The sequence below is a fragment of the Zea mays genome, chromosome 4 (genome assembly GCF_902167145.1).
Source record: "Zea mays cultivar B73 chromosome 4, Zm-B73-REFERENCE-NAM-5.0, whole genome shotgun sequence".
NCBI lineage: Eukaryota > Viridiplantae > Streptophyta > Magnoliopsida > Poales > Poaceae > Zea > Zea mays.
The window spans coordinates 145,852,884-145,866,084 of record NC_050099.1 but is presented as its reverse complement, the minus strand read 5'-3'; the positions used below and the strand labels follow the sequence as shown (position 1 = coordinate 145,866,084).

The 13,201-nt window shown below is 40.5% G+C and overlaps 2 protein-coding genes across 7 annotated transcripts; both read left to right on the top strand.

Moving 5' to 3' along the window:
• Window positions 1-1,270: 1,270 nt before the first annotated feature.
• Window positions 1,271-6,352, top strand: LOC103653780 (uncharacterized). Of its 5 annotated transcripts, none has more exons than XM_023302355.2 (7): window positions 1,271-1,633; window positions 1,744-3,972; window positions 4,057-4,377; window positions 4,453-4,558; window positions 4,645-4,778; window positions 4,890-5,358; window positions 5,952-6,352. In XM_023302355.2, the coding sequence occupies exons 2-6, from the start codon at window positions 1,751-1,753 to the stop codon at window positions 5,338-5,340; spliced, it is 3,234 nt and encodes a 1,077-aa protein (XP_023158123.1). In that variant the 5' UTR covers window positions 1,271-1,633; window positions 1,744-1,750; the 3' UTR covers window positions 5,341-5,358; window positions 5,952-6,352. The 5 variants fall into 5 exon arrangements, 3 of the variants coding, with proteins under 3 accessions (XP_023158123.1, XP_020408224.1, XP_008678805.1); XR_002269167.2 differs by adding an exon at window positions 5,577-5,716 and having other exon boundaries at window positions 1,272-1,633; window positions 4,645-5,358; window positions 5,990-6,352; XR_002269166.2 differs by adding an exon at window positions 5,577-5,716 and having other exon boundaries at window positions 1,272-1,633; window positions 4,645-5,358.
• Window positions 6,353-9,113: 2,761 nt separating this feature from the next.
• On the top strand, window positions 9,114-12,815 carry LOC103655573 (uncharacterized). 2 transcript variants are annotated; one of them, XM_020551883.1, is made up of 10 exons: window positions 9,114-9,580; window positions 9,655-9,858; window positions 9,949-10,041; window positions 10,755-10,814; window positions 11,577-11,636; window positions 11,758-11,820; window positions 11,895-11,966; window positions 12,164-12,226; window positions 12,425-12,661; window positions 12,746-12,815. In XM_020551883.1, exons 1-10 carry the CDS (start codon window positions 9,272-9,274, stop codon window positions 12,761-12,763), a joined length of 1,179 nt encoding a protein of 392 aa, XP_020407472.1. In that variant the 5' UTR covers window positions 9,114-9,271; the 3' UTR covers window positions 12,764-12,815. The 2 variants fall into 2 exon arrangements, with proteins under 2 accessions (XP_020407472.1, XP_020407473.1); XM_020551884.1 differs by lacking the exon at window positions 11,577-11,636.
• The last annotated feature ends 386 nt before the right edge of the window (window positions 12,816-13,201 follow it).

Below are 13,201 nucleotides of genomic sequence, written 5' to 3'. Positions count from 1 at the left end.
CCCGCTCATGTTTTCATCAACGGCCCGTCGAAAAACATGGTCCAGAGTTCCGGTTGGATCGGAACTGCTGGAAGCTGGGTGTCGAACCATTCAGCCACAAAGTCCGCCAAGACTTGGGACTTGATGGCCTTCCGAGGGACGAACGAGATAGTCTCGCCCATGATCTCCACCGCCCACTTTGCAATCCTACCCGAGGCCTCTCGGCACTGGATGATCTCCCCCAGGGGGAAGGATGACACCACAGTCACCGGATGAGACTCGAAGTAGTGTCGCAACTTTCGCCGCGTCAGAATTACCGCGTACAGTAGCTTCTGAATTTGCGGGTAGCGGATTTTGGTCTCGGACAGTACTTCACTGATGAAGTAGACCGGCCTCTGGACGGGCAATGCGTGCCCCTCTTCTCGTCTCTCGACCACGATCGCGGTGCTGACCACCTGAGTGGTAGCGGCGACGTAGATCAAGAGGGCTTCTCTGGCAGCGGGGGGCACCAGGATGGGCGCGCTTGTGAGGAGCTGTCACACCCGGTTCCAGGGGTAGAACCGAGCGCATACCATCACTACAAAATAAACCCCCCTATAGCAACGTATACCTAGCAACGTACAATTATATGCGTTGGAAGTGATTATGTTCCAACGCTTGTTATGTGTTGCAACTTATATCTGTTGAATTACAATGGTACTGGCAACATTTAACATGCGTTGCAAATTGTATGCGTAGAGTAAATACGATCATAGCAACGATTACCATGTGTTGCAGCCGTATGCGTAGAGTAACTAGAATGCTTGTAACGTTTATATGCGTTGCAAACCGTATCTGTAGATTAATTTTGGTACTTTAGCAATTTTGCAATTGTGCCTTTTATTTTTAACTAAAGCATTGTAGTTGGGGATGCTAAATTGCGCAAAAATGTGTAAAGTGGGGGGAATTGATAACAATACAAAGTCTTTTAGTCCACATTGTATCGTTTTATTTATTAAAATATTTATTTTATCTTATTGTCATTGTGTTTCACTTATTAAAACATTTGTCATATCTCTAATTATTTGCAAAAAACATGCAAAAAACATGTCTTCAAGAGAAATCGAACTCACAACCTTCACATTCCACCAAAGTAATACTCACTAACCAAATGGACCTTATTGATGTGTACGTTTAGTTGTTACACTCAATTTTTGTTATAGAATTCTGCGAAACGCTAAATCTCTCTAAATCTCTACAAGCAAGCCGATCTCCTGATTGATGTACGTGTGCCCACCGCCGCCCGAGGTCCGCCCTCAGTCTGCGCGCCAAACGGCCATGCCCGAGCACCTGCCTACCTCCACGGCTCCACCCACGCCAACGTCCTCGCTGGCCGCAGCCCCTAGGTCTTCCCACGGCCGCCGCCGAAGCACCTGCACGCCCTCGCGGGCCGCCGTCCCCAGGTAGGTCGACGCCCAAGCAGCTGCCGCCACCACCCACGCCGACGCCCCCGCTGGCCGCTGTCCACGCGCACGCCCCCACCTTTGGAAGGATACAGTGGACAGCGAGAGGAGAGGAGGAATAGGATCGCGACCTCGATGGTGCGCGCAACGAAGACGTGATCCCCTACGACTTCATTAAGGCCTACTCTGTCCATGTGAAGCGTTCTGGCAAGGTACCCGCTTGTTCCTCCCTCTCACTTCCCACCTTGTTCCGTCATATGTAATAGCTACTACGACAACATTGAGGATTTCATTGTCATCGTGATTAACATTTTTTACCCAGTGTTGGAATGGATATTGGATTGGTCAAGCGTCTTTTACGTTATCCTAAAGGTTCTGATCCATACATAGCTGGTGTAGAGAAGTTCCTTGAATTTGCATTTAAAGATAAAGCTGAAGGCATCAAGATTTATTGCCCATGTCAGACATGTGTGCACACTACTATTCAGACAAGAGATGAGATGTATGGGCATTTGGTGTGCAATGGGATACTTGAGAATTATGATGAATGGAATTTTCATGGTGATAATTCAGTGCAACACACAAGTAGTTCGGAACCAAATTCACATATTGATGAAAGGCATGTTGATGTCGACCAACTGATTCAAGATGCCCTTGGACATCTGTATGATGGCACACCTATGACTGAAGGTCAAGAATCGGCCCAGGGACCCAATATTGAAGCACAACAGTTTTATACACAACTTGAAGATTCGAAAAGGCCTTTATGGATAGGCTGTGAGCTCACTCAACTAACTTTATTTGTGCTTCTGTTTAATATCAAATCCATCAACAAATGGTCTGATAAATCTTTTGGTGATCTACTTGAGGTTCTGCATATGGCAATCCCTAATGGAAATGAGCTACCAAAGAACTTTTATGCAGCTAAGAAAATAATCTCTAAATTTGGACTTGGATACGAAAATATTGATGCCTGCCCAAACAACTGCCAGTTGTATTGGAAGGAAAAGAAGAATGATGATTTTTGTGCAATCTGTAAGGTTTCGAGGTGGAAGGATAAGGATCCCACATCTGTACTAACAAAGAAGGAAAGAAAGAAAGCAACACCCTGCAAAGTTTTACGATACTTTCCAATTAAAGAGAGGCTGAAAAGAATGTTTATGTGTAGAGAAACAGCTTCTCTTCTAAGATGGCATGACGAGGAGCGCATTAAGGATGGTGCATTAAGACATCCTGCTGATGCACCGGTGTGGAAGAGGTTTGATGAAAAGTTCCTAGGATTTGCATCAGAATCACGTAATATTCGTTTTGGTTTGGCTACTGATGGATTTAATCCATTTGGGATGATGAGCTCTACACATAGTTGTTGGCCTGTTATATTGGTGGTATATAACCTTCCTCCATGGCTTTGCATGAAAGATCACAACCTTATGCTCTCTTTATTGATTCCTGGTCCTAAAAGTCCTGGAGATAGAATTCATGTGTTCCTTGAGCCACTCTTGGATGACCTAAAGGAATTATTTCTAACCGGCTTGTACACATATGATGCATCAAGAGATGAGAGTTTTACTATGCGAGGGGCCGTGCTTATGACCATAAGTGATCTTCCTGGTTTAGGAATGCTTGCTTCTCATATGGTTCATGGGAAATTCGCATGCCCTCCTTGTGGTGAAAATGTATGGACAAAACAGCTGAAGAATGGTCGTAAATCTTGTTTTATGGGGAATCGCCAATATATTGATCTTGATCATTCTTATCGCTTGGATGCAGACTCATTTGATGGAACGATAGAGCTTCGAACAAAACCTAAAACCTATTATGATCGTCCAATTTTGGATGAAATCATCACACTTGGTGATTTCAAGAACTCAAAAACTTACAAGTCAGTTAGTAGTCTATTCAAATTGCCATATTGGGATGATAATATTCTTCGATACAATCTTGATGTGATGCATATAGAGAAGAATGTATTTGACAATTGTTATGGTACAATATCCAATTTGGATGGAAGGACAAAAGATAACCTACAAGCTCGTCTAGATCTTGTCGAGATGAACATTAGACCGGACCTCCATCCACAAGAAAAACCTTCAGGAAAGTTTTACTTGCCACCAGCTTTATTTGCTATGTCTAAAAGTGAGAGACGAGCATTTTGTGATTTTCTTAGAAAGGTTAAAGTTCCTGATGGTTATTGTAGAAACATATCAAAATGTGTTAATGTTACTGAAGGAAAGATTGTTGGCCTTAAAACACATGACTGTCATGTCCTGATGCAGCAGCTCATGCCTATTGGTTTGAGGGGTCTTCTTCCAGATGATATCACAGCTGTAATATTTGAGTTGTCTGCTTATTTTCGAGGGATATGTTCTAAAGTGCTTCATGTTAACGAGTTGGACCATATGGAAAAATCAATTGGCATTACTCTATGCAAAATGGAGATGATCTTTCCACCAGGGTTTTTCACGGTTATGGTTCATTTAGTAGTCCATCTAGCAACTGAATGTAAGCTTGGTGGACCAGTTAACTATAGATGGATGTATTTTATTGAGAGGTACATCTTCTAACTATTACATGAATCATGTTATAAGAATTTATTGTGGGGTTGAATAATTCACTTGTCTAGCATTGGTTGTAGGTACCTAGGAAAATTGAAATCATATGTTCGGAACAAAGCATATCCAGAAGCTTCAATAGCAAATTCATTCTTGGCAGATGAGTGTATGGTGTTTTGTTCTAGGTACATAGAAGGTTTCGCTACCAAGCATAATAAACCATCACGGAACGATGATAGTTTGGACCATACCCAATTGAAGATGGTTGGACAAGATTCATCTTTATTCCCTTCAGTAGGGAAATCATTGGGAAAACCAGCCAATTTTGAATTAAGTCATCTAGAGAAATTGCAAGCGCATAGATATGTGTTGTACAATTGTGATGTTGTTAATCCATATCTAAAGTAAGTGTTTTGGTTAACTAATGAACTATGCATATAGATTATGAATTATATAATTATATGGTAATCATGGTATAGGGAACATGCTTCTAATCTGAAACGAAAGAGACGCGACCGTCGCCTAACTCCTAAAGATATTGAGCAGATACAGAATAAAGAATTTCCAGAATGGTTTAGACAACATGTAAGTAGCCTAATCTGATATTTATATTGCATGGAATTTGGGTTTTCTTACATGTATAAATATACACTCTTTTTGTGTGTCTACAGATCTTGCATTTAGAAGAAACAAATGGACCCGACAGCATTAACGAAGACATTAGATGGTTGGCACGAGGTCCATTGGAGTTTGCAAGAAGACATAGAGCATATAACATACGTGGGTTCAGATTTAGGGCCAAAAGGTATGATAAGGCGACACAAAATAGTGGAGTTGTTGTCACTGCAAAGACCTCTAGCTATTCTTCAGCTGGTGATAATAAGCCTATACTTGGAGATATTTTGTATTATGGCAGGATTCTTGATATCATAGAGATTGATTATTATGGAAGATTTTCAGTGGTACTGTTTAAATGTGAATGGGTTGATGTCACTCGAGGAAAGGGAGTTAAAAAGGATAAGTTTGGCTTATCCCTTGTGAATTTCTCACATCAAATTCACAGAGGTGATAGAATTGAGCATGAACCATTTGTGTTTGCCAATCAAGTTGACCAAGTGTTCTACTTGGAAGATCGGACGAACCCTGGGTGGTCAGTTGTCTTGAAGATGAAGCCCAGAGATGTATATGACATGGGAGAAGATTGGAATGATGTACAATCTGAACCTTTTCATGTCAGCAAGCTTGGGGACCTGTTTAAGAATGCACACGACAACCATTCATGGACTAGAAGTGATATGGAAGGCTATACGGTAGATAGAACTGCTAAAGACCATGACATTGGAAGTGATATAGAAGATGAGTGCTAAATAAGAATACTCCATCAGGTACACAAAGTTTCTCTTTCTTATAATCTGAACCATTTGGGTGGTCTGCAAATACACATCTATTAGTGTTTGTCTTCCTTGCTTATTTTAAATTCAGGTAATTATGCAGTGCAGAAATTTAGGTTTCTTGATCTACATATTAATTGACCAATGCTGAATAAACCAATGCTGAATACACATCTAATAGAAGCATTTAAGTATCAAAATTTTGTCTGTAGTGAATGCAAATTGTTGGAAGCAATTGCAGTAGAGTTATGTTTTAGTTTTTTCGATGGAAATCAACATGGACACCAGGGATCATGTGCCTGTCAAGGTCCTCGACAAGGCAAAGGTTCACAAGAACAAACTAGCTGAACAGGTAGACTGTCATCAAGACTTTAACTATTTGTACTAGTACTTCCTTAGATTTCACTATTTTCCATATATCTGAACTGCATAGCAAATCAGAATTTTGTTTTTGTCAAGCTGAAAGAAGTTGTCTTCTGTTCTGGATTCAGTTTATGTCTGAAATCAATATGAAAGAACAACTGAATTTTTTTTTTCATTCGTGAGAGGCCTGCATGCTTATATGTGCTGTTTTTCTCTTTTTGTAGCTCAAGGAATGTAGCTCAAAGAACCTGTTGTTGTGCAGATCTCCCTAGCAAATACAAGCCTAGAAAGAAGCATTGCTTGACCGCTTCGACCATCGGCGCTGGTGGCAGCCTGGACAAAGCTCCTTGTCGAAGCACCAAGACGACAAGACTCATCAACAGCGAGAACTAGGAGTATAGACCGATGGTGTGGAGATCTCTTGTACAAATATGAGGACAAATTGTAGGGCATTGAACTACCGCGTAGCTTAGTGCTGACTGTTAGTTTTGGGGTGCTTCCTTTTCAATGTTGTGTTTGCTGACTGTTACAGTTGGGCTACCAGTTTGCTAATTATTATTTGTGTCGATGGTGATTAATGTGAACTCTATGCTGAACACCTTGTACATAAATGAGATGTTGGCCAGGAAGACATCCGATAGGTAGCAGAGTCACCAATTGAGATGAGGCTAAACTGAAAAAAATTCAGTTTCTATGCAGTAAAATGCCTCCCACGTTACCCCCATTTCTTTGAGTACAAGTTGTTCTTATCTACAACCGGTCTAGAATCACCTGGAGGGAGTTGTGGTCAGGGATTTTTTTTACAGATATTTTTCTGTTTTCTGAACCCCAGCCACATTAGCTCGACTGAACCCATAATTTTATCCCTCATCTGGCTCCACAATTTCAATGGCACCAAGTCAATACAGTTAGACAAACATGTCCTCCGACCATAGCACTATCAACTTGACTCACTTGCCCAAAACCAAGGGTGCAAGGATCAAGAGTTATCAGGTCCAAAAAATGGTGAGCTCACTGAAAACTGGTTTCAGTTAACAGAAACGACACCTGACAGTGGACATTTTGGGGCTTATTTCACCAACTTCGGTTCAACCCCAAGACATAATCACTTCAAGAGACTTACTCACCTTTGTATGGCCTTTCACATTGCCAAATGTCTCTGAAAAACTTGAAAATCTTCACACATGAAAGTTGTTTAATTTGAAACACTGTACAACTTTGGTATTTTGATTTTTGGAAAAATATGGCTAGATTTTAAATTCCACTTTTGGGCTAATTTTGAGCTAACACATATCTTCTTTAGCATATTACACAACAGAACTCCCTAGAAAAACTAGTGAAGAGAAAATATTTCTGGTGTTTTGCAGTCTGCACTTAACTGCCCTGAACTTCTTCAGTTTACTGCAGAAGAAAATCCATTCCTCTATTTCTCAAATTTCTCCACACAAACAAAGTTACCCTCCCACATCAAACCTGTTTACTGGACATTAGTCTTTCACTTTGTTGTAAACTTCCAGAGTCCATACCACATAAATTGCGAGTTATAGAGCCCCAAAGTGAGGCACATCACAAAAGAACACTTGTCCGTCGTCACAAAACACCATTGTGGACCACCCCATCATCGACCGAGTTGCTCACGGTTTCTCGAGACAAGTTTAGGTGAGCACCATGACTTTTGTACGCCGGTGAGGCTTTCTGTATTTCTGATTTGCACGCTACCGTATTCAAACTCTTCCGGTTACTCTACCAGGATCCCAATGTCCGTCGTCGCCGTGATCTGGGAAGTCTAGACTATTTGAATCCGATTCACTTACGGGTTAGGTCGGGTCGGGCTCGGGTGACGTTTAAGAATGCAAATCCTTGCCGGAGATAACCTGCGTGGGCTTGTCGTGAGCGCGCAACCTCGTGCCCGGCTTAGGGTCGCCGGAGTTACTATCGTGGACTTGAGTTTCTGAATAAGCAAAAAGACAGGGATCTCAGTGCTAATGTCAGTGAAACAATCAAATATTACATAGGACCTTTATTCGGTTAGCTGATGTCAGTTTTCGCATGTGTTCGTGGGGCGAGCGGGTCGGTTTCGGCCCAGTCACTTCCGCTCAACTCCTGTTTTTTAAAGTTTATGTTCTGGATTGGTTATTGTGACAGCGATGACTTGGTTGGGTTGTGACAGCGATGATAAATCCACTAAAGAAGCAAAACAAATTTTATTTTGATATAGAGAGACTATTATAAACTATACATGTGATGGTTGCTTCGGTAGAGAGAAGCTTATAAAAATTAAATTTTTTATGAACTATTTATGGTCAACAATAACTCAAGAGAGGTTAAATGGCTTGGTGATTCTATATATCGAAAAAAAGTTGTTGGATGAGGCTTCTATATCGAATTTCGCACTGGGCCCCTGAAAAGCCAGGAACGACCCTGCTTGATCTGCTTCAAGTGTTTCATCAATTTATTGCGCGACGGTATCAATTGAAATGTACATTAATATTATATATGTGTAACAAATCTTCCCTGTATTATGGTTAAAATTTAACAATACAAGTATTTTGAATTACACAATCAGTTTTTAGCAAAATATTTGAAAACCATATTGAATTAATTAAATAATTAAGGTATTATTTTCTGTTTCCCTCCCATTATTTTATTTCCCTCCAATTTATTTTACTGACATACTATATTTCCCTCCGTTGTTTTGGATCCCTCCAGTTATTTTCGTAGTGGGCCCACTCTCCATAGACATAGCAAACTTCTTTCATCTGCTGCAGACCTCCCCACCACTTTTCCTTCATCCGCGAGGGGCACAACAGAGGGCTCTCCATCCATCGTCCAGGGGGCTCCATCCGCGCCGTAGTCGCTCGTCTAGGTCGTGACCCCTCTCTGCTTCGCCACCCCGACCTTGCCTCCAACCGCGCCCTTGCCTCCCACCGCCATCGCCGCCTCCACGGCCACCACCACTGCCTCGTCCACCGGCGCCACGGCCCTGCCCTTGGCCACCACCGACACGTACACGGCCTACTTTCGTGGCCTTCGTCCTCCGCTCTTGGCGCACGCTGAGCCGGAGGTCGGATATCTGCCAAGTCGAGCTGGAGACGGAGGTCAGCCTCTGCCTACAAATCATCATCATCAGCCAACAGGTGCTGTTAGTATTTTCCTTCCCTACTTATTATTTTCCTGTCAACACCAAATTATTGTCATTGATTGGTCTGCAAATACATATGGACTGTTAGTATTTTCCTTCCCTACTTGTTTTTAATTTAGGTCATTGTGCAGTGGTAACTGGTAATGGCACGGGGTGGGAAACAACGCATTACTCGTAGCCATGATGAGTACTTGTCTGAGGACCATATTGGAGAGAAAAATCCCCAAACAAATGCTGCATCATCTGAACAAAACATAAGTAATAAAGAAGACCATTTAGATAGCAGAAGCGATAATGAGTCCCAAGGTATGCACACATTACTTGTAATACCGCACCTTGTCTTTATGGATACTTGCATATGTCATTCTCACTACTGAAAATTGTTTTTTTGGAGACATAACTATGTCAAATAACATAAATGGAGAGAACCAACTTGATGGCGCTGATGAGGTTAAAGAGGTTAAAAGGCGTGGGAAGACAAAACTTATTAATGTTTGGAACATTCCAAGAGGCCATAGGGTTGTAGTTAACTGTAATGAGCTGAATCAGCCTATCGGAGAAGAGGCAGGAGTCCTTGCAAAATTCCTTGGCATGGTTGCTAGGAATGGCTCCTTGTGTAGCTTAAGCTTCAAGGATTGGAGACTACTTATAGGAAAGAAAGATAGGAACCATAAACAAATCAATAAGGAGGCCATTCTTAATCAAGTAAAGGTAAACTTTCACATTTTTTCAGTTGCCATGTAGTAACAGTACACTTTCACAATTCGTTTCCAATTGTTATGCAGAAGAGATTTCTTTACCCTGCCCGCATGGAAACATGGGTGCTGCGAACAATTGGAGAGAGATGGAGGCAACACAAGTCCAATTTGAAATCCATTTATTTTGACCCACATAAGAGTCAGGATGCTAATAATAGTAATGCTCCTGATGGTGTATTAGCTGATCAGTGGGTTGCGCTTGTCAATAATTGGATGACCCCTAAAGCACAGGTACATTACTATAGTCATGATAATCATTTTGTTATTTATCTAATGAACCATCTAATTTACTTTTGTTCCTATATACTCTTTGTTTCGTAGGATTTAAGTGAGGCCAATAGGATAAATTGTACAAGAAGAAAGTCAATGCATACATCTGGAACAAAAAGCTTTGCTCGGAATAGAGAAGAATTGGTATTATTTTTGCAATTATAATTCACAGCATGTTCTTTACAAATGCCAAAAATCCATGTTAATTACATTACCTTAGTTATATTTTTATTAACATGTTTACAGAGGGAACAAGATCCTGAAAAGAAATACCCTCATAGGGCTGTTTTGTATATCCATACACACAAGTCTAACATCGGCAATAACAGAAATGCACATGTGGTACAGTAATTGCAAAAAAATGTTTCATTTACTTTTTTTCAAATCCAATTGTTCTTCCATGGTGTTTATTGAGTATTTTTATTCTCTTGCAAGGGTGAATTGAAGGAACTTTTAGCACAACAACCTGATTTAGCGGACTCTAGTAATGGAAAGGATGCATGGGAAGGAGATGCACTAAACAGAATATTAGGAAAGGAAAAGCCTGGCCATATCCATGGTTTGGGCCTTGTTCCAAATCCAAAACAAGTTTTTCATGCCTCGACATCAAGCCGTATGAAGCATCTAAATGTAACCACTTTGGATGAAACATCCAGTGAAGATGTAGTATCACTTAGACTTGAATTGGAAAAACTTCAAAAGCATGTCCAGAAGCAAGATGATACTATACTAGATTTGCAACATACCGTGGAGCGACAGAAAAGGCAACATGTAAATCCGAATAACCTTATTTCTAACTCACTAAAGATTGCATGGACTTAGCATTTTTATGTCCTAATGTTTTTATGCTATTACAGGGCTATCCAGATGCTCCTTTATCGCCACCAACAGATGTTCGTCCTGCTATGAAACGACAAGTATGTATCTCTATCTCTATGAAAATATATAAGTTTACTATTGTACTTGCTCGTACAATCCAGCATCGCCATGAGCTTATTTTAAAAAAAATGGTGATGCAAATGTCTTTGATTCAGATAAGTTCATACCATAGTAAAATTACTCTTCGTCTGCAAAATAGCAATCCTACTCTACAACTCCTAGTGGATCTGAACAAAAATTCTCAAACCAAAGTTCTACCCTCTCAACTGATCTGCACCGTCTGGACAGCAGCCTCAATAACGTTAAGTTTTAAATGGTAAGGGCTCCCTCCGGTGGCTCTGCCACTTGAGGCTTCGGCTTTGGCTTCTCAACAACAATGGCTTGTGTGGTTAGGACCATTCCAGCTACAGAGGCCGCATTCTGGAGCGCACACCTGGTCACCTTGGCAGGGTTAATCACACTAGCTCTAAAGGATCCAGTATATGTGTCTGCTGTGACAAGAACTAGTCTGAATTGTCTAAAACAATTCCAATGCCAGCAACACACACTACGATGGTATAGGTCTACTCATGAACTTAGTGCCGCACATAATAGATGATGGGTCCTAGTCACATTTACCAGCACAGATAAACATATTAACAGCATTGGACCTCTAGCAAATACAGTTCATACCATCTAACTGCATAGGCACAGATAAACATATTTACTCTTTTGCAGAGTGTCACTTCTATTGAAATCTTCAATATTTAGGGTTTAGGACATAAGATTTTTTATGTCCTAATGTTTTTATGCTATTACAGGGCTATCTAGATGCTCCTTTATCGCCACCAACAGATGTTCGTCCTGCTATGAAACGACAAGTATGTATCTCTATGAAAATATATAAGTTTACTGATTTTTTGCACATATATCTGAATCTTATATATATATATATATATATATATATATATATATATATATATATATATTTCCCTATAACAGCGAATTTATTGTCAACTTCGTAGTGAAGATTCTAGTATGTTTGGTGAACGGAATAACACAATGGTATGAATGCATTACCATGAATTCCATCCTAGTTTTAAAATTTTCAAGCTGTCATTTATCCAATAACTCTACAGGAGGATGAAAACGAAGATGATGAGTACGAGGAACAGCACTCACACTACAAATGTTCTAAAATTCAGGATAAGGTTAGTACATTATGAGTACGAGGAACTGCAATCATAGATTTACTCCACCCTGAGGCCATACTGAAGCAATCATATTTTTGTCCATGTTAGAAATCTAGTTTATATGATAGTGTATACATGCTGAAAGTAGCAGCAAGCATCAGATTTCCTATACTACGTTCCATAGTAGTTCACTGATGTGTGTTCTTTAAATGCAGAGCAAGCCACCACAGTCACGACGTGAAGCACTCCATGCTAGTAGAGTTTCTGCATCAATAAAGGTAAAAACAACAGTACTAATGCAGCCAAGGTGATCAATGTGGTCCTTTTGAAACTCAGTGTACTCTACACGTCTCGGAAATCCACTAATTATGCACCAATTAAGAACCATCAAGTAACTATTTATTAGTAAAAATTCTTATGCATCCTGCATATTTATAGCTACTTGCTAACCACTAACATCCAAAATTCACTTGTAGGTTTCCACAGATATTTTCTTAAAGAGCACAAGATATCCAAACAGGAAGGTTGCCTTAGGCAGAGTACTTAGCCAGGACCCCAAAACCAAAGTTGGAGATGTTGCTTTAGGCAAAGAATTTTGGATGGTGCGTGTTAGTCTGGTATCTGTGCGCGATGAACCACTAATAAGGCCATATAACAACTTCAAGGTTCTTGGACAAGTAGGCAATAATCCAATTGCATGGCCTTCAAGTTGTGTAAGTTCATCACTTCACTTAACAAGACATTATTCTCCTCATTATTGCATTTGGTTAAAGTATTCTAATTCATTCCTTTTGTAGATTGAAAAGGTTAACTGATAACATGGGATGAATAATAGCGCCGGGATTGCTAAGGTATTTAATTGGCCCCATAAATACTCTATATCTCCCATGAATAGAGACATCAAGTTTGAGCTAATAGGTTAGGAGACATCAGTGTGTTAGATGTACATATATAAATTTTGGCAGCTCCATTCATTTGGGAAGCCCTCACTGATATATGACACTAATAAAACCATAGTAGGGGGGATTGTGTGACCAAATCTTGAATGCCATAGCCAAGCTGCATCATCTAGCTTTGATAGCAAACAAACTGGAGGTATCACACTCAACTGTACTGTGTACAGTCTGTTCCCAGTGCGAGGTGCACTGACCAACAGGTTATACTCTGGATCAAATACTTTCAGTCTACCAGCAAATAGTCTGATGTCACAGCCTGCTTCCTCTAGTTGTCCAAGACTAATTATGTTGCTTTTA